Source organism: Cherax quadricarinatus, chromosome 37 (genome assembly GCF_038502225.1).
Source record: "Cherax quadricarinatus isolate ZL_2023a chromosome 37, ASM3850222v1, whole genome shotgun sequence".
Lineage (NCBI taxonomy): Eukaryota > Metazoa > Arthropoda > Malacostraca > Decapoda > Parastacidae > Cherax > Cherax quadricarinatus.
The window spans coordinates 8,349,872-8,370,602 of NC_091328.1; the positions used below are offsets into that span (position 1 = coordinate 8,349,872).

Genomic DNA, 20,731 nt, shown 5'->3' on the forward strand with positions numbered 1-20,731 from the left:
GAGAGAGCAGCGGGGCGAAGACGACGACAGAGGTAAATTCTGCGTGCTCGTTGATAAAGTGGGCAGTCCAACAGAATGTGGCTGACTGATAATGGAGCTTGGCAATTCTCACAGAGAGGAGCAAGACGCCTCTCCATGAGATATCCATGAGTAAGACGAGTATGGCCAATGCGAAGACGGGAGAGAGTAGTCTCCCAACCTCGACACTGGTGATAAGAAGACGGCCAGTAACCTATACTCGGTTTAATAGACTGAAGTTTGTTGCCGAGCATAGTAGACCAACGTTGTTGCCAACGGGTGTGAAGGTGGGAAGATATTACAGCAAAATAGTCCGTACATGGAATACCTCTGTAAGAAACTGGTAGGTCATGTACTGCTGACCGCGCAGCAGTGTCTGCCTGTTCATTGCCCTGTACGTCAACATGACCAGGGACCCAACAAAAAACAATATCTTTATGCTTAGTAAAGATGCGGCGTAGCCAAAGTTGGATACGGAGGACTAAGGGGTGAGGTGTATCAAATTTTTGTATAGCCTGTAAAGCACTAAGGGAGTCTGAGACAACCACAAATGATGACACAGGCATAGATGCAATACGGATAAGTGCTGTAAGGATGGCATATAATTCAGCAGTAAAAATACTAGCTGAAGATAGTAAATGCCCTTGTACGACGCTGTCCGGAAACACTGCTGCGAATCCTACGCCGTCAGAAGACTTAGAGCCATCTGTGTACACAGCAATGGCATGAGAATGAGAGTGAAAGTGGTCAAGAAAAAGAGAGCGGGAAGCGACCGTAGACAGTTGGGCTTTCGAGCAAGGGAGGGAGAAAGAACAGACTCGAACAGCTGGGACCTCCCAGGGGGGTAGGGAAAAGTGAGATGCTACATGTACATAGAAAGGTGGTAGTTGAAGAGAAGACAAGAGCGAATGAAGGCGAAGAGAGAAGGGACGGAGTAAGCAGGGGCGGCGAACAAATAAAGAATGTCTACTAATATCAGTGACCATTCTATAAATGGAAGGATTGCGGAGATCATGAGAGCGTACATAGTAGCGCAAGCAATGGGCATCACGGCGATCGGATAAGGATGGAACGTTCGCTTCTGCATAGAGGCTTTCGACAGGGGAAGAGCGAAAAGCACCAAGGCATAAACGTAATCCTTGGTGATGAATGGGGTTAAGGCTAGAGAGAGTAGCAGGAGATGCCGCTGAATAGATCTGGTCACCATAATCAAGTTTCGATAAAATAAGGGTGGAATGTAGGTGAAGGAGGGTTCGACGATCAGCTCCCCACGAAAGATGAGCAAGGGTTTTAAGAAGGTTCAGCCGGCTGTGACAAGTTGCCTTCAGAGAGGTAATGTGAGGTTTCCAGGATAACCTACGATCAAAGAGGAGGCCCAGAAACTTGACTGTATCACGTTCAGGGATACGTGAGCCATAGAGGTACAAAGGATGATCAGAGATGACAGAGCGTCTAGTGAAAGTGATTTGGTGGGTTTTAGTGCTGGAAAATTTAAACCCATGTGTGGTGGCCCAATTGGAAACACGGTCGACTGCATGCTGGAGAGAAACTGTAAGGAGGTGACAGTCAGCGCCTGCACAGGCAATAGCGAAGTCATCAACATAGAGTGATGACCAAATATTTGATGGAAGACTAGAGGCCAAATCATTAATAGCAAGGAGAAAAAGTGTTGTGCTCAGAACACATCCCTGGGGGACACCTTCAGCTTGGATAAAGTCCGGGGAGAGCACATTATTAACCCGAACACGGAAATGCCTGTCAGTTAAAAAGTTCTTAAGGAAGGATGGTAGATTGCCTCGAAGGCCTAAGGAGTGGGCTTGGGCTAAAATATTATACCTCCAAGTTGTGTCATATGCCTTCTCAAGATCAAAAAATATGGCAATAACTGAGTGGTTATTCGCAAAGGCATTACGAACATACGTATCCAAGCGCAGTAAGGGGTCTATGGTAGAACGTCCCTTACGAAAGCCATATTGACGAGTGGAGAGACTGTTGTGTGTCTCTAAATACCACACTAAACGTCTATTTACTAGACGTTCCATTACTTTGCAAACTGCACTGGTAAGAGCAATGGGACGATAGTGGGAGGTTTCATGTCCCGTAGTGCCTGGTTTGCGGAAAGGGAGAACAATGGCGGATTTCCACAGCTGTGGAAGAACTCCTTGTGACCAAATAAGATTGTAAAGGCGTAATAGGACTGCAAGGGCTGACTGATGTAAATGTTGTAGCATACGAATATGAATGTCGTCGGGCCCAGCTGCCGATGATCGACAAGCTGAGAGTGTTGCCTCCAGTTCTTGAAGTGTAAAAGGCACATTATACTGTTCTTCTCTGAGAGAAGAAAAGTCCAAGGGTGCTAACTCTCTGGCAGACTTTGAGGAAAGAAATGAGGGGCATAGATGGAGTCCCTGAGAAATACGGACCAGATGATTGCCAATTTCATTGGCAACATCTAGTGGGTTTGCTATATCAACACCGGCAACCCGCAGAACAGGAGCCGGGTCAGGAGAATATTTACCACTCAGTTTTCGTACTTTTTTCCAGACTGCACTCATAGAGGAAGCAGAGGTGATGGTGGAGACATAATCTCGCCAGCAAGTGCGTTTAGCGTCACGGATGACACGGCGAGCGATCGCACGCTTCTGTTTAAAATCAAGGAGTCGCTCTGTGGTTCTATTGTACCGGTACCTGCCCCATGCAGCGCGTTTCAAACGTACTGCACGAGCACAAGCAGGAGACCACCAAGGCACGCATTTCTGAGAATGCCTGCTCGAAGTTTGGGGTATAGAATGAGAAGCTGCGGTGAAAACGGAGGATGAGAAGAGGTGTAAAAGCTCATCGATGGAGGACGAAGAAGGAACCTCTTTAAAAACAGTCAGGTGTGAGTAAAGGTTCCAATTTGCCCGATTAAATTGCCAGCGTGGGGTGCGAAGAGGTGGCGAATATGAAGGGGAAGTAAGAATGATTGGGAAATGATCACTGTCATGTAAGTCCGGGAGAACAGACCAAGTAAAGTCTAATGCGGCGGAGGAAGAGCAAACTGAGAGATCGATGCAAGAGAGAGTATGAGTCCGAGGATCAAAATGGGTGTGAGTACCTGTATTTAAAACATGGAGGGGGTGGGTGGCAAGAAAAGCCTCTAACTGAATTCCACGGGAATCACAGTGAGACCCTCCCCAGAGGAAATGGTGGGCATTAAAATCACCAAGTAACAGAATTGGTGGCGGTAATGACGAAACAAGGAAGGCAAAATCCGGAATAGATAATGCCCGAGAAGGAGAGAGATATAAAGAACAGAGCGTATACCACCTATGTAAGTGGATACGGGCTGCTGTGTAATGCAGCGAAGTATGAACAAATAGCTGATGGTACGGAATATCAGTGCGGAGAAGAAGGGCACTTTCATTAAAGGTCCCATCAGGAAAAGGATCTGAAGAATACAATAAATTATAGCCTGAGATGTGAGAAATAACAGCAGAGTGTAATTTTGGTTCCTGTAAGCAAACACCAACAGGGGCAAACTGGGAGAGTAACATCTGAAGCTCACCCCGATTACCCCTGAGGCCACGTATATTCCACTGTAAAAAGGCCATGAATGGCAATGATAAAGATACTTGAAATCCGCAGGTAAGGGTTCCTACGGACTAGGAGGGTTAGAAAAGTCCACATGCGGAGGCAGTGGAAAATGTTCAAGCAGCGAAGGAACGGTGCGCTGTGAAGAAAGGAGTTGCGCAGATGGAGCAGAGGAGAGAGAAAGAGCGGAAGGTGGATCAGTGTCCATTGATGGTTTGGTCTCTGCAATATATTCAGAGATTGCTTCAAGTGTTTCAGAATTCAGAGATGTTGTATGGGAGACAATATTGGGAATGGTAGGGGGAGGATGAGTAAAGATTGGAACTGTATTGGACTGTACCAAGGTAGGGGGGGGCGAAAGGGTGGAGGGAACTGGAGAAGCGTGGCAGGGGACAGAAGAGACAGGAACCTGGGAGGTAGCAGAAGAGGAAGAAACTTGGGAGGGAACAGGGGAGGAAGGTACATTACGAGGAGGAGGGTGAACCTCTGCACTTGTAACTGAGCCAGTGAGAGGGGAAGAACTAGGGACAGAGACAGGGAGGGTAAAATGAGGAGGTGGAAGATGGGTAGGAGGTGTTACCGGACCTTTTTTTGACTTTTGAGAAGTAGAGGGACGATTGGGAAGAGGTGTCGTACGAGGTCTCGTCGATACTGAGGCTTGTAAGAGAGAACTCGAAGAAGCGAGATTAGACTGAGGCGTTGAAGTAGGGACGTCTGAGCCGAGGACAGCAAAAGGATTAGATACAGGAGTGATTATGGGAGAGGTAACCACAGAGGTGGGTGTAGAAGATGGGATACCAGAAGTGGGGGGACGTTTTGAAACACGGGAATAAGAAACACGTGGGAGTCTCCCTTGGAGGCGGAGATGAGAAACTGCCATGGCATAAGGGAGACCTTCTGTCTCTTTGAGGTAACGGATTTCCCGCTCGTTTAAATAGACCTGACAACGGCGAGAGTACGAAGGGTGAGCCTCATGACAGTTAAGGCAAGAGGGAGATCGATTGCAAGACGTATTAGAATGGTCATCGGCACCACAGACTGGGCATTCGGCGATAGATCTGCAATATTTCGCTGGATGGCCAAATCGCCAGCAATTTCTACACTGTTGTGGTGTAGGGATCACCTTTCGAACTTGTAACCGATGTCCTGCTATATAAACTGAGGATGGGAGTTCTCGGCTGTCAAAAGTTAAACGAGCCACATTGCTAGGGTATCGTCTCCGCCCACGGGCAGGAAGAACGTAAGTGTCTACCTTGAGGATTGGGAGATCTTGGAGTTCCAGCTGTTCTAGAATGTCGGTGCCACATGTCTGGAAATTTTGTTGAACTATGGTATGGGGCAGAATAACGGTACCACTACAAGAATTGAGGGAATGATGTTTTTCAAGGGTGACAGGAACAGTATCTATATGGGAAAGACGAGAGAGCTCACGAGCCTGGGTAGCATTCTGTACGGTAATGATGCGCGTACCGCTCTTAAGAGCATGAAAAGAAATATCTTTACCAACATGGCGTAGGAGTGCCTTGCCAATACTATGGTCAGAAAGATAGGCAGTAGAGGAAGTTGGTCGTAAAGTGAAGAATTTAGTCCACTGTTCAGTCTGAAACTGAGCGTGGAAAGGTAGTGAAGGACGTGTCGATCTTTTCTGAGAAGAACGAGAAGGTGAAGGTGGAGAAGTATCATCAGCAGGTAATTGTCGTTGACGTTTAGGCGTGGGACCAGAGTTGGTCCGACGTGGAACGGGTCGGCGATTTGAAAATTGCCGCACCGTAGAGGGAGAGGCCGGAAGCATAGTCAGAGGAGAGCGAAGGTCTGGTAAATCGAAGGAGTCAGTCGAGGCCTCAGTACCTGAAGCAGGTGAGGAAACAGCACCGGCAATAGGTACAGAGGCATGAGGAATGTCTGAAGAGTGGTCCAAAGACGAGGCGGGGTCAGAACGGGGTGCGGTATCAAGAAGGGGCCCGGGGGTACCAGGTTCATGGACTAGGGCTGCCATGGTTAGGTTACTTCTTTCTTTTTGTTTTTAAGAAAAAAAAAGAAAGAAGAAAAGAAAATAAAAATAAAAAAAAGAAAAAAAAAAGGGGGGACCGGGGAGGGATAGTTCCTAGGAGGAATGAAAGGGCCAGAAATCTCCCTCCGCGCCCAAGAGGACTCGACACCGCTAGTAGCGCAGATGCAGCATGGAACCCGTGCCATACCCTACCCTTCATGCCAGTAAACCAGCAATCTGGGATAGCAACCTCACATCTGCCGAGCTACCTCGGTGGACAAAAGAGAGGGCGGCCGGATATCCGCCACAAAGCATACCTCCTTCAGCCACCACCCCCGGAATCCGAAAGGTGGCTTCCAGAGATACACCCGTCGCCCAAAAGACACCCAAAGCTACTCCGGGATACCGGAGAGGGATCGGGACATCCCTAGGCAATCCAGATTCCACGGCAAACTACGCCACCGCCAAGAAACCTCAACGGAATGGGATCGACCCCGGTGTCCTTTCCTCTACCTAGGAACTAGCGTGCCTGTGGGAGAAATCCCAAAGGACAAAAAGAGGAAGGGCAAAAGGGAGGAGTGGGGAGGAGGAGGAGGAAAGGAAAAAGGGGAGGATGGGGAGGATGGGATAGGGGAGGGGAGATTGGGGGGTAATTAGGTTCGGTCTGAGGAAGAAGACCGATAGGTCTAATTCCTCAGACCAAGAGCCTCTTCACCACGCCAAGGAGCCCCCCTTGAAGAGGTACACTGGTTAGAATCTCAGCATATTTCTTTTAGACGATTTTTATTTTTGTACAATTATTACTATACGCTTAGGAACTTTTGCCATATCACTCACTATATAATAGTATAACAGATTATGCGAGTAAATGACCATTAACATTCTTGCACTAAAGTATTTGATACAAGTTACCCCCTAAATTTCTACCTCTCAAAAGTAAGTACTAGGATGCATCACAGTCAGAAAACATTTTAAAATATAAAATGAAGCTACAGTGTCTAAGGACAATTTCACTTTTAAAGTAAATGAGAATTATGGATCCTTTAGTTTTTAGGTATGGCTTAAAATACGAATCTTAAAAAATACATTACATTTCATAAGAGTACAACATTTCAGAAAGAAAAAGTGAATCTTATTGAGTATGGTATTTTTATCTTTAGATCAAAAGTTGCATAATGCCAAAAAAATTGGTGAATAAAAGATATGTAAAACACATGAGTATCTTTAACGAGATACCCGGGTGTTGCACATTTGCCTTATTCATCAACTCTAGTTGTTGCACGTGACCTCTAAATATAAGTGCTATACATACACAATTTTATGTCTAAATATGGTTCAAATATTATATATGTAGTTTCAAAATTAAAATATTAATACTATATAGAACATTTATGAAAATATATGCTAAAGAGCTCGTATACACAATTTACAACATTCTAATAAATTTATATATATACTGTATATCCATATAACATTGCACCTCTACAAAAATATAGCATTTAGTTATTTAAGAGATTTTATAAAAATACTGTGTAAGTACTCTAGAAAAATACATCTTTATTAATATGAGAAAAAGATTAATTACAAAATATAAAAGATCTCTGAACCTTAAAACATTTCCTTTTATTCAACAGGATACTCAGACTCCTACATCTGCAGTACAGTAATTTGTGAACCTATAACAATTCATGACAATTAGAGTCCCGAGATGCATTACGTTTTTTCTCTGCACTCCTCAGGTTGTACCTCGGGATAATGCCACTCTGAAATACAAATATATCAGGATTAACACATTTTTTATTTTTACTATACTCCCATTAAGAAAAAGGGTTTGTATTATTTACAACACACTAGAACTGTTTGGTTATTCAGCACTTTAAACTTATTCCATTCATCAAATTTACATTATCATCAACTTGTAATTCCGGTGACCAATTCTTTGTTTTTTATTGAAATGACTGTCTCCAAATGACCTTCCAAACTGCTACATCCTTACTCATTTTAGATTACTTCCCACCTCCATGACAAGTCCAGCTAATCAGTATCTCCTAAATCCAATTCTTGTATACATAAGAACATAAGGAGGAGCACTGCAGTGGGTCTACTGGCCCATGCTAGGCAAGTCCAAGTCATCTACTAGCCTAAGCTAGACAGCTCGAAACAAGTCACAGCCATTTAAGAAGGAAGGAGCAATGCATCAGACCCACTGGCCCAAGCCAGTCAAGATTCAACTTTGTATTACATTAATCGTAATCACAAAGCATGTAAAACGATTCAAAGACTGTTTTCAGATTCCATAATCCAGACAAGCATCACTGGCCATGTTGGCAAATTAAGACAAAAGGATACATATCACCACCATTTATGCAGAAAGAGATGCTGTGTCCTTAGTAGAGATGTATCGGATGAGAAAATTTTGATATCCATGGATGCGGATATGTATGTCTTACTTATTTTGGGGATGTGGATGTAAGAAATAGTGCAGATGTTCTGCGGATATCTGTTTACAGTAAAATGCAAATGCAAGAAATTGTGCGGATATTCCGCAGATGTGGATATCCGATACATCACTAGTCCTTAGCCAGGCAAGTACCCTATGGGTAGTGCGACATCCCTCCAAGAAGCCAAAACCCCCAGGCATCAACTACGTGTATTAGGCTCAGTCTGCCCAAAAAGCCTCGGCATGATAGTGGCCATCTTTGTACTTAGCAAATCAAAATTGTAATTACACACTGTAATCTTTACAAAAATAAACTTGACTCGTATCCCTGCACCACATTTAAGTGACCCAGCATCGGGGGGATCATTTTAATAAGGAACAGCAAGGCATTTTATATAAAAATTAAAATTCTTTGGAATTAAGTCAGAAAAATATTACTGAGAAGGTAAAGGATAAAATAAATACCAAAGAATTATTTTATTCAATGCTTATACAGTGGACCCCCAGTTAACGATATTTTTTCATTCCAGAAGCATGTTCAGGTGCCAGTACTGACCGAATTTGTTCCCATAAGGAATATTGTGAAGTAGATTAGTCCATTTCAGACCCCCAAACATACACGTACAAACGCACTTACATAAATACACTTACATAATTGGTCGCATTCGGAGGTGATCGTTAAGCGGGGGTCCACTGTATTTAAATAACTACGTAAATGACAAAATAAAGAAACTGAAAAACATTTTTCATTCAACAATACAGTGGACCCCCACATAACGATCACCTCCGAATGCGACCAATTATGTAAGTGTATTTATGTAAGTGCGTTTGTACGTGTATGTTTGGGGGTCTGAAATGGACTAATCTACTTCACAATATTCCTTATGGGAACAAATTCGGTCAGTACTGGCACGTGAACATACTTCTGGAGTGAAAAAATATCGTTAACCGGGGGTCCACTGTATTTAAATTTTTTAAGGTGACCTATTTCAGAAGTTGTTTGCACATAACAGTAACTTTTGTCAATCACAATAAAAGTCTAAAGATTATTAGTGTATGCATGTCAGTAAACCTGAAACATGAAAGTTATTTATCATATTTAAAGTTTCATTTTTCCAAGTATCTTCACTGGTAAAGTATTAAACATTTCCTTGATCTAAAAGAAGTAAGACAGCTTACCTTTGAAGAATCTTGTGCTCTGCAACCAGGAGATTCTATATTGCTCGTGGTTTGGCTGGACTCCTGTAAATATTGATAGTCAAATATACAGAATGGTGTATATTAAAGAGAATGATAAGCAAGGAAATTTTTAAAAATAGCCAGTGCCAATTTGTAAAAAACACTGCCATGCTATAATAAAAATGTTATGCTAACATTACTTTGATTTATTTATTTATTTATTTATTTATTTATTAACAATTTGAGCACACATACAGAGGTACAAAAAAATACAGATAAGAGCAGCATGCCAAAGCCACTTATACTATGCATAGCATTACGGGCTGGCTTAAAATTAACTTTAGATTAACTAAGCAATGATGAAATCAGTGATAAAACATTAATGTAAACAGATTACTATAAAGCACAAGTGAGTATTACAAAGACAGGTCATATGGTTGCATGCATTGTTGTACATTCAGTCGTATGCAGTATTCTGTTAGGTAGTGTATTTAAAAAATAATAAAGTTAGATTCGGTTTTAGGTTTAACATTTATGTGATATAATTGTGAGAAACATTTAAGATATACAATTTATAAGGTTCAGTTATTCAGTATTTATTTGGTTTTGGGTGAGTAAGTGATCTTTGAGAAGAGACTTGAATTTATAAACAGGTAGTGTTTCTTTTATATTTACAGGTAATGAATTTCAGATTTTAGGGCCTTTTATGTGCATTGAGTTTTTGCATAGTGTGAGATGGACACGAGGAACATCAAAGAGTGATCTGTGCCTTGTGTTATGGTCATGTGTTCTGTTGAGGTTGGCAAGGAGATGTTTGAGGGGAGGGTTAATATCAGAGTTAAGTGTTCTATGTATATAATAGGTGCAGTAATAAGTATGGATGTTTTGTATGGTGAGTAGGTTTAGTGTATTGAATATTGATGGAGTGTGCTGCCTGTAGTGAGAATTTGATATCATTCTAACTGCAGCCTTTTGTTGGGTAATTAGTGGTCTGAGATGGTTAATTGTTGTTGAGCCCCATGCACAAATTCCATAGGTGAGATAGGGGTAAATAAGAGAGTGATATAGGGCCAGGAGGGCTGACTGTGGAATATAGTACCGTATCTTCGATAGTATGCCTACAGTCTTGGAAATTTTCTTAGAAATTTGTTGTATATGTGTATGAAATTTGAGTATTATCAAGGTGGATTCCTAAGAATTTTCCCTCTGTTAGCTTTGTGATAGGTGATCCGTTTATCATTATGTTAAGAGGGACATCTGTAGCTCTGTTACCAAACTGAATGAAGTAGGTTTTGTCAATGTTTAGTGTAAGTTTGTTAGTCCTCATCCAGGTAGATATTTTCTGTAATTCGGTATTTACAGTATTGGCTAGCGTGACTGGGCTCGGGTGAGAGAAGACGTATGTAGTGTCATCTGCAAATAGCGTGGGCTTGAGTAATTGCGAAGCATTTGGAAGGTCATTTATGTATAGGAGAAAGAAGAGGGCCCAGGACACTTCCCTGTGGGACACCAACTGTAATTGGTTTCGCAGAAGAGTTTGCCCCATTTGCGTACACATATTGGCTTCTGTTGCTGAGGTATGACTTGAGGTAGTTGAGGGAGTGCCCTCTTATACCATAGTGTGACAATTTTACGTGGAGCAAGTCATGGTCAACTGTATCAAAAGCTTTACGTAAGTCAATGAAGATCCCCAGTGGGACTTCTTTTTTCTCTATTGCAGTGTATATATGTTCTAGCATGTGCATAATAGCATCATTAGTATTTTTATTAGGCCTGAATCCAAATTGGCAGGGACTGAGTATGTTTTGGGAGATAAGGTAGGAGTAGATTCGTTTATGAATTAATTTTTCGAAGATTTTTGAGAGAGGGTGCAAGTTGGATATTGGCCTATAGTTATTCAACTCTGTTTGGTCTCCTCCTTTGTGGATCGGGGTGACCCTTGCTATTTTGAGTACTGTAGGGAAGGTGGAGGATTCAATGGATTTGTTAAAGAGTGTTGCAATGATTGGTGATAGCACTTGTGACACTTTTTTGTATATAAAGGGTGATAAGGTATTTAGATCTCCTGCCTTGTTTTTTAGTGCGTTGATAATAAGGGAGACTTCGTATGGGTTAGTCGGAGCTAGGAACAGTGTGTTCGGGTAGTTGCCGGTGAGGTAGTCATTTGGTGGGGTATCTGAGCTTGGGATTTTATTGGCAAGGTTTTGTCCTATAGTGGAGAAGAAATCATTGAGTCTGTTTGCTGTTTCTGTTGGTGGGAGTAGGAGTTCATCTGATTTTGCTAATTTTATTTCGCTATTTCGTGATATCTTTTTTGTTCCCAGAATTTCTGATAGGGTTTTCCAGGTCTTTTTTATATCACCTCATAAGTTGGATAATCTGTTCTCATAATACAATTTTTTTGCCCTTCTTATCAGGCTGGTTAGGATTGACGAGTAACGTTTTGTTTGGTCTCTGGTTATGTGACCCATTCTGTACTGTTTTTCATATTGGTGTTTTGTATTTATGGATTTGAGAATGCTGGGTGTTAGCCAGGGACTGTTCAGTCTCTTAGCTGTCATCTGTTTAGTTTTTTTAGGGCAGTGCTTGTTATAGAGGTATTGGGTCTTTTTTAGAAAATTATTAATACATTCGTCAATATCTGTATAGATTTCATGGACAATGTGTTACACTATACATATTAAAGTAGGAGATATGTACTCTTGTTTAAAACAAGGCCATAGGTTATAGAGGTCCCACTTGCCAATCACAAGGTTGCATCCACACAGTTTTTCCTATAATTTCCTAGTACAGTGGACCCCCGGTTAACGATATTTTTTCATTCCAGAAGTATGTTCAGGTGCCAGTACTGACCGAATTTGTTCCCATAAGGAATATTGTGAAGTAGATTAGTCCATTTCAGACCCCCAAACATACACGTACAAACGCACTTACATAATTGGTCGCATTGAGAGGTGATCGTTAAGCGGGGGTCCACTGTATTATTAGAAGCAAAATTAAAATGAATTCAGGTTTTTTCACAATGCTTACAAGTTCTTACAAATATGAGAAAGATAATTTCTTGAGGTTAAAACTTAAAGTGTATAAATTATTTGAGCAGTGTAATAAAATAAGACAACTTGCAACAAACCATACATACTAAATGTGGTCAGGACTATTTAAATAACATGTTACATAGAGCAGTATGGGTGGGACACTGGCATTAAATGTTACTTCAAGGAGGCAGGAGGCAGTGGAGCTGTCATGTTTAAGGGCAATATGTCGTGAGAATGTTATGTAGAGACTTCAGAGCAGACACATTAGAAGGGAGTGTGAGGGCATCAAAACATTAATTCAGGATATGATTCAGAGGGTGGAGGAGAGATTAAGTGGTTTGGGAATTTAGAAAGGATGGAGCTTGAGAGAATGACCAAGAGCATGCACAAATCAGGAAGGAAGGAGGAATAGGGATCATGCCAGGAAAGGCTGGAGGGAGGGGACAAAGAAGAACTAGATGCTCGAGGCTTGAGCACCCAGCGGAGCTTTTGTGAATGTATTAAATCGGAGTGGAGAAAAGTGATTTTCATTACTTAATGTGCTGTTGGAGTTTGAGTAGGGTAACATGAAGGAATTCATGAAAACCAATTAGCTGGACTAGTCCTAAAGGAGGGAAGTACGGTGCCTGACTCTGAAGGAGGGGTTGGGATGTTGCAGTTTGAAGTGTGATGTCTGGATACTTGTGGCAAGAAGTGGTGGTGAACGAGTTTCCTAGTTTTCTGGGGTAATCCTATCTTAGTGGAATTAATATAATCAAAACCAAGCACTAAACCCACTAGGGTCATACAGCTATCTTAGTGGGAGATGGCTGGAGTGTAGTAAAAAAAAAAAAATATATATATATATAAAAATAAAAAAACTTCATCACATTCAAGCTGAGGTAGATAGGCATTTTGAGATCTGAATAGTGTATTGCTCTGGTAGGTCACACAGAGCACTCTTGGCAATTAAAAATAAATACAACACAAAAACATCCAAGGTAAAATTAACCAAAAATTAAAAAAATTACTACCATAAATAAAAGCCAACAAAAACTAACATGCAAAATTAAAATGGCCACTGTTAAAAATCCCAATGTTCAAGGTCATAACTTCAACATTCCTCAGAGTTTCACAAGCCAAGAATAGTTATCTTACCTTACCTGGAGTTTGCCTGGAGAGAGTTCCGGGGGTCAACACCCCCGCGGCCCGGTCTGTGACCAGGCCTCCTGGTGGATCAGAGCCTGATCAACCAGGATGTTGCTGCTGGCTGCATGCAAACCAACGTACGAACCACAGCCCGGCTGATCAGGAACTGACTTTAGGTGCTTGTCCAGTGCCAGTACCTTGGCTAGTTTAAAAGTCTAGCCCCAGTTGAGGTATATATAGTACTGTTCCCCAGAATGCAGTTGAACAGTTAGATAACAGTCAGGAATGAGACCTATTTATTGTTAGGTGAAGAAAGGTAGCAGGTAGGGATATTCCAAAGTATTGATACTGGCTGCACTGACTAATTTTGATGGTATCAGCCTAAAATTGAGTATGTTTTTTTTATTATATCTGTACTGGTATAAAAATTTTTGGTGTAAGGAGACCTGGCAATAAAGTCATATAGCCTTAGTAATGTAACCCAGGACCTTGTAATTGTGAGTTACATACTGACCCCTAAGCTACATTTAAGAGCCAGATGGTCATTTAAAACAAGTAAATGGGAATATCTTACTCCAAATCAAAAACCTACAAATTTTTAATCAAGCATAAATAAAGACAATTTGAATTACATTAATTCTAGATCCACCAAGGACAAGAATATTTAATTATCTTTCATTTCCAAGATACCCACATTAAATGCAAGTAGACAGTATATATTAGTTTTAATTACCTTTTCAATGTAAGAGCTGGCAGAGTGCACACCTTTCAATGAGTGTTGGTCATCTGTTTGGGAAGTGGGTGAGGCAGGCAATTGAGGATCAAGGAAGCCCAAGAATTCTTTAGTAAAGTAGCATTCTGGAGAGACTGCAACACTTTCAAGTCGTTCTTCATCTACACTGCTAATTTCATTACATTCATGAAATTCCGTAGGTGTATGAACTGGCAAAATTTGTGGGTCAACTTTGACACTGGATGTAACCAGTGGAATAAAATTATCTGTAGAAGTTCCCTCTGTTCTCTCATTTTCTGATATGTCTACAAGGCCATCATTTTTGTTACCTTCTTTTGTGTACTGTGATGGGTCAATTTTTTCTTGACACAATGCACTACATTGCTCGCCTGTAGGAGTTACACAGAGATGGGGAAATTCAAATTCCCAATCATCCTGAATTACTGATGAAAGCTTGACTGAGTGCTCAGTGGGCTCTATGTTTTCAAAGGGCTGCAGCATCTTGAATTCATCACTAAATCCTACATCTCTTAAGAGATCATCAAAAACTACAGATGGAACTGCATCAGTTTTTTGGGAAGATTTATTAGGGAAGCTTTCATAAACCTTAGGCTTTTCATAATACTTTGGCTCTTGGTTCAACAAAGGATCAGGGTATTCCTGTTCAGCCAATAATTTATGTAGCAATCCAGACTGCCTAGCTTGCTTGAGTTTTTTCAACAAGCTTTTCAACATGGGTAACTGAAGTTCCATATTATTAATGGTTAACTCTAAGCTTTGAATTTCCATGTTTAGAAAAAAGGGTTCATCCTCATACATCACTTTAGGTTTATAATTTTCTGGGCAACTAGTTTTATCATTATTATGCACTATATCAGCATACACTTTATTATGTAAGGATTTCTTAAAATCTTGAACATAAGACACTGCATTGTAGATCTCTTCAGCATCAAAGGCATTTTTGTCATCCACTGACAGAGTACTAGTCTTTGATGAACATGTAGAGGTGTCAGTTTTATATAAATTCAAGTTAATTGCATTAGTCTTTTCATAACAAGGAAAGCCCTTTGAGACAGACGATTCTTCACAGTAACTGGAGGAGTCGCTGCTGCTAATACTACTGTATAAAGGTGATGAACTGAGTTCCCCTGAAGTATCTGAACAGGTTTCCCAGGAACTGCTACTGCTGTCTATATCTGCATCTTCAGCATTACTGGAATTAGCCAAGTTTTCAAATTTAAACCTACTACTTATCTGTTGTGAAGTAGACAAGCTAGATTCATCTCTAGCTGTTTTATCTGCCACAGCCTTAGACATGGCAGTGTCATTTCCTTCTGGAGTGATGCCAGCACCAGCTTCAGACATGGTAAATTCAGCCACTTCTTTATGGAATACCTGCAACAAGTATAGCACTGTAACTGAAAACAGCCTTATGGTTAATACAGCAATTAATAACACTACTAGGGTATGCCTACATGAAAACAGAGTCTACTGTTCAACTATGAAATAACTACTATCCTACTGTACAATTATGATATAATCCTTAGTGTTAAGTAGACTGTAAGCCAATAATGCTAAGTTGGCCCATAATGCCTAGGCATAATAGAGGCTCTCTTTGCATTGCAACCCACTATTGTGAATCTAAAATCTCAATGTACTGTTTGCAAAGACATTAAATAAATAAATAAATAAATAAAAGATTTAAAGCCTGACAAATTTCACTCCATAATTAGTAACTTACAAGAGATTACATTAGGAGTATTTATATGAAAATCTTTCAGCAAATGAGATCTTACACTTAAGTGCTACATACTACTGTTAAGCAGGGTGGCTCGTGCATCATACAGTGGTCCCTCGTTGTTCGTAATTAATCCGTTCCTGGAGCCGTTACTATAAGCGAAATTTACGAATCAATTTTCCCCATAAGAAATAATGTAAATACAATTAATCCGTTCCTGACACCCAGAAGTATTAAAACAAAAAAAATTTTAACATGAAATATACATGTAGTACATAAACAATACAATGGGAAATGATGAATGAAACATTAACAGCATAACACTTACCTTTATTGGAGATTCTTCTTAGTGTATGGGAGACTGGAGGAGGAGAGTGTTGATTGTTCATAGTTTGGAAGGGGAATCCCCTTCCATCAACACCTCAGGTACCATTTGCTTTTCTGGGGTTGTTTCTCTTCTCTGTTTCTTAATGCCACTAGGACCACCTTGAGAGTCACTGGAGTCCTGTCTCACAAAATAACTGTGGAGAGAGCTCTGTTTCTGGCGTCTCTTTAACACTTCCCTAAAATGGCCCAATACTTTGTCACTGTACATGTTGCCAACCTGGCTTGCAACAACCTTGTTAGGGTGATGTTTCTCCATAAAGCTTTCCATCTTACCCCACATAGTAAAAATCTCTAATTTCTGAAGAAGGCACCTTCTTCCATCTCTCTTCCTCCTCCTCTGCAGCAAGATTCTGAGCTGAGATGTGTTGCTCTTCCTGCTGAAGCTCTTGCAGCTCCTCAGTGGTGAGCTCTTCATTGTGGTCTTCCACCAATTCTTCCACATCCTCCAAACTCACATCCAACCCCATGGAACTCCCCAGTGCCACAATTGATTTTACAACAGACATAGGCTCATTAGGGTCAGTCCCAAATCCTTCAAAATCCCTCTTGTCGACACAATCTGGCCACAATTTTCTCCAGGCAGAGTTCAAAGTCCTGGTAGTCACTCCCTCCCAAGCCATACCTATAAGGGTTATGCAGTGGAGGATGCTGAAGTGTTCTCTCCAAAATTCCCTTAGGGTCAAGTGAGTGTCTGTGGTCACAGTCAAGCACCTATGAAACATTGCTTTTGTGTACAGTTTTTTAAAGTTTGCAATAACCTGCTGGTCCATGGGTTGGAGGAGAGGAGTGGTATTCGGGGGCAAGAACTTTACTGTGATGAACCCAAACTCCTCGAAAATTAGGTCATCCAAGTTTGGAGGATGAGCAGGTGCATTGTCCATTACTAGCACGCACTTGAGATCCAATTTCTTTTCCAGGAGATACTCCTTCACACTAGGGCCAAACACTTCACTGAACCACTCGACGAAAATTTCCCTCGTGACCCATGCCTTACTATTAGATTTCCAAAACACACAATTTACTCTTCATAACATTGTTTTTCCTGAACACTCTGGGATTTTCAGAATGGTACACTAGTAATGGCTTCACTTTGAAATCCCCACTAGCATTAGCACAGAACATTAGCGTCAGCCTGTCTTTCATAGGCTTATGTCCTGGCATTGCCTTTTCCTCTTGTGTAATGAAGGTCCTCTTTGGCATTTTCTTCCAAAAGAGGCCTGTTTCGTCACAATTGAACACTGTTCAGGTTTCAGTCCTTCAGCCTCTATGTACTCCTGGAATTCATGCACATATTTTTCAGCCGCCTTGTGGTCTGAACTGGCAGCCTCACCATGCCTTACCACACTGTGTATGCCAGTACGGTTCTTAAATCTCTCAAATCAGCCTTTGCTGGCCTTAAATTCACTCACTTCACCACTATTTGCAGGCAATTTCTTTACCAAATCTTCATGCAACTACCTAGCCTTTTCACAAATAAACGAAGTCATAAGAGTATCTCCTGCAAATTGTTTCTCATTTATCCACACCAATAATAACTTCTCAACCTCTTCCAGTACTGGTGATCTCATTTTTGTCAGCATAGTTACTCCCTTTGCAACAACAGCATCCTTTATTTCATTTTTCTTGGCCACTATGGAACATAAGGTTGTGTAGGGTTTCTTATACATCCTGGACAGTTCGGCCACACTTGTACCACTTTCATATTGTTCAATGATGGTTTTCTTAAATTCAATCGTATTTCTCACCTTCTTTACCACAGGCTTGGCACTAGGAGCTTTCTTTGGAGCCATGGTAGCTTATTTAGTACTACTTGCAAGCACTAAAATAAATGGAATATTATGAAATATTTCGCTGGAGCACGTGAGGGGACCTTCGCTCACTGGTAAACAATGCCAGACTGGCTGCCGCCCTGGCTCACGCCGTGGGTACGCGTCCCGGACGAACTACGACTCGCGAGTCAACCTATGAAAAGCGAGTCCATGTTTATACGAAAATACCCCTATGATTGGCGAATTTTACGATTGCCGGGAACTACGAAAAGCGGGGGACCACTGTATGTCCTTACATTCATATATCCTTCAATAAAAAATATCTTACCAAATGACATTCAATCATTTAAGCACTTGTTCCTCTCTGTTCAAATTTCAATTGTAGCTACTGAACTATTTACAACCTGCATGAAGTGATTATAGTATTGTTATGAACTAAAACATTAACACTTTGAAGCTAGAGATAACTTATCAAATATAAAAACCAATCATAAGAAAAAAAAAAAAGAATATCAGATCCTGGGAGGCACTGGAATTTCTATACTGTGGGTAGACTGCACAAGTTTATTCAGTACAAGTACACAAAATAGTTACATAAATTAGGGGTGGCAATCTAGATGGAAAGATGGGGAGGGGGGGCTAGGAGTCTTGTTTTGAAGCAGCATTAAAATTACTACAGTGGAATCTCAGTTTTCGTTTGCCCTGGTTTTCGTCAAATTCGGTTTTTGATGACTGTTTTCATCAAAATATTGTCCCAGTTTTCATTCATCACCTCTGTTTTCGTCCGCTGTACCAAACGTGTCCATCTGCCTGCACCCACACAAAGCATCCCATGCATTCTGATTCAATCTGGCTTTGTTTCTCGAGTGAACATTACCCTGCGCAGTCATATGAAACATTTTGTAATAATCCATTGTTTTTTGTGCTTGTTTATAGAGTGCAACTGCTAAATAAGCCACCATGGGGCTAAAGAAAGTTCCGAGTGCCAGCCCTTCGATAAAGATGAGAAACACGATAGAATTCAATGGTGTCAGATGGTGGTAGTGATGGTGGTAGAGATAACATCTCCCCTCCTTGCCGTCTTCCATATGCCAACAAGTCTTTAATAAAGGTAAAAGTGATTTAAATATTCATTTATCCATTTCATTAGTGCTCTATATTTATTTCTCATTGTTATCTGTATGTAAAACTATAGTTATGGGTGTCTGGAATGGATTAATTAGATTTACATTATCTCTTATGGGAAATATTGCTTCAGTCTTCATCGAATTCGGTTTTTGTCAGACTGTTACGAATTAAAGAAGAAAACCGAGGGTCCAGTCCCTGGATCCATTATGTACCTCTAATCATTTGACTACCGCCCACAGGATGGGTATGGGGTGCATAATAAAGATATTAAACTAATTAAACACTATTTTCATTTCTGCCTGAAATGCCTCGGCATGATAATGGTTTTCTTTGCTTCAAATTATATGTGAACACACATTGTAACCTTAGCAAAGAAATAATTTTTATAATATAACAATAATAATTTCATTATTATTATTATTATATTTGCAAGGCTTTGGGGGAAGCTGAGGGAATTTTGAGAGGCTAAAGTCCCTCAAGCCCCCCATCCCCCTCTTGATACCATTAGCACAACTAAGCACAATCAACTTAATACTTTACAATGATCCTATCTCTTATTCAAACTATAATTAATGGCCGAAATCGGCAGAGTACTAGTAGTTTACTATTATTGTGATTGCCCAAAATAAGTTTACCATTTTCAATATCTCCAAAATTATAAGGGTGTATGTATTTTAAAATATTTTCGCTAATATCTCCAAAATAACAAGATTGTATGTATTGTAAAATACAAACTAATGCCAGAATTCCCTCGAATAATCGTCACTATATCCTGTAACTTTTACCGTTTATTTTGCTCAAGATTTTTTTAATATTTTCTGCACCATCTACAAAAATAACTAAACTTTTACAAGATGACTGATATACTGTACTGAGCAAATACAAATAAATTTATTACATGATACACTGTTTATACAGAAATGGGTGACAGTTGAGTAGGAAAGATGAATTATAGAATTAAGTGTTGATAAGTACCATGTAACGAAAAAGACGGGGGGAGGGGGAGGGATAGCAAACCACATAAACTTGCCCGATTAACTCGCAATTAAACATACTAACCCCGTGACAGGTAGAGAAGAATCAGGTATGGTGACAACTGATGTTGTTACGGACGCCACAACTGACGGTCAGACGTCAACTTCCAACACCTAAGATAACTTTTTTGTACCGAAAATATTCTTATTTTAATCTCAAACAAAAAACTTTTTACAAACTAGTACACACAAGTGTAAACAGAAACAATAAGTTAATTCAATTTGACACAATATGTAATTTGCATATTAGGCATTTTGATCAAAATAATGTTACAATTGTTATTTTATTTTCGGAAGATGAGATCCATGTCACAGAAAAATCAGTTCAAAACTGAATTTATAATCTCAACTTTAAAACATTTACAACAAAAATCTCATATTGCAATGTTTAACACTCAGATAATTTTGACGAATTATTTATATTTAAAACATTATTATATATCTTAAAAGCAACAAAAAAATTTATCCACGTATGAACCGAAATTTAATTCTGTACATCTGATAAAAATATACAATGAAGTAATTTTAAGCTTAAGTATACTATTTTTTTTCAAGAATAAATATAGGTTAGGTGAGAAA

The 20,731-nt window shown here is 40.3% G+C and overlaps 1 protein-coding gene across 1 annotated transcript; it reads right to left on the reverse strand.

The window, feature by feature from the left end:
• Positions 1-6,323: 6,323 nt before the first annotated feature.
• Positions 6,324-20,328, reverse strand: LOC128703953 (uncharacterized). Its single transcript, XM_070091860.1, has 4 exons — positions 20,178-20,328; positions 14,097-15,491; positions 9,201-9,263; positions 6,324-7,344 (listed from the first exon to the last, which is right to left on the reverse strand). Exons 2-4 carry the CDS (start codon positions 15,459-15,461, stop codon positions 7,258-7,260), a joined length of 1,515 nt encoding a protein of 504 aa, XP_069947961.1. The 5' UTR covers positions 15,462-15,491; positions 20,178-20,328; the 3' UTR covers positions 6,324-7,257.
• Between the last annotated feature and the right edge of the window lie 403 nt (positions 20,329-20,731).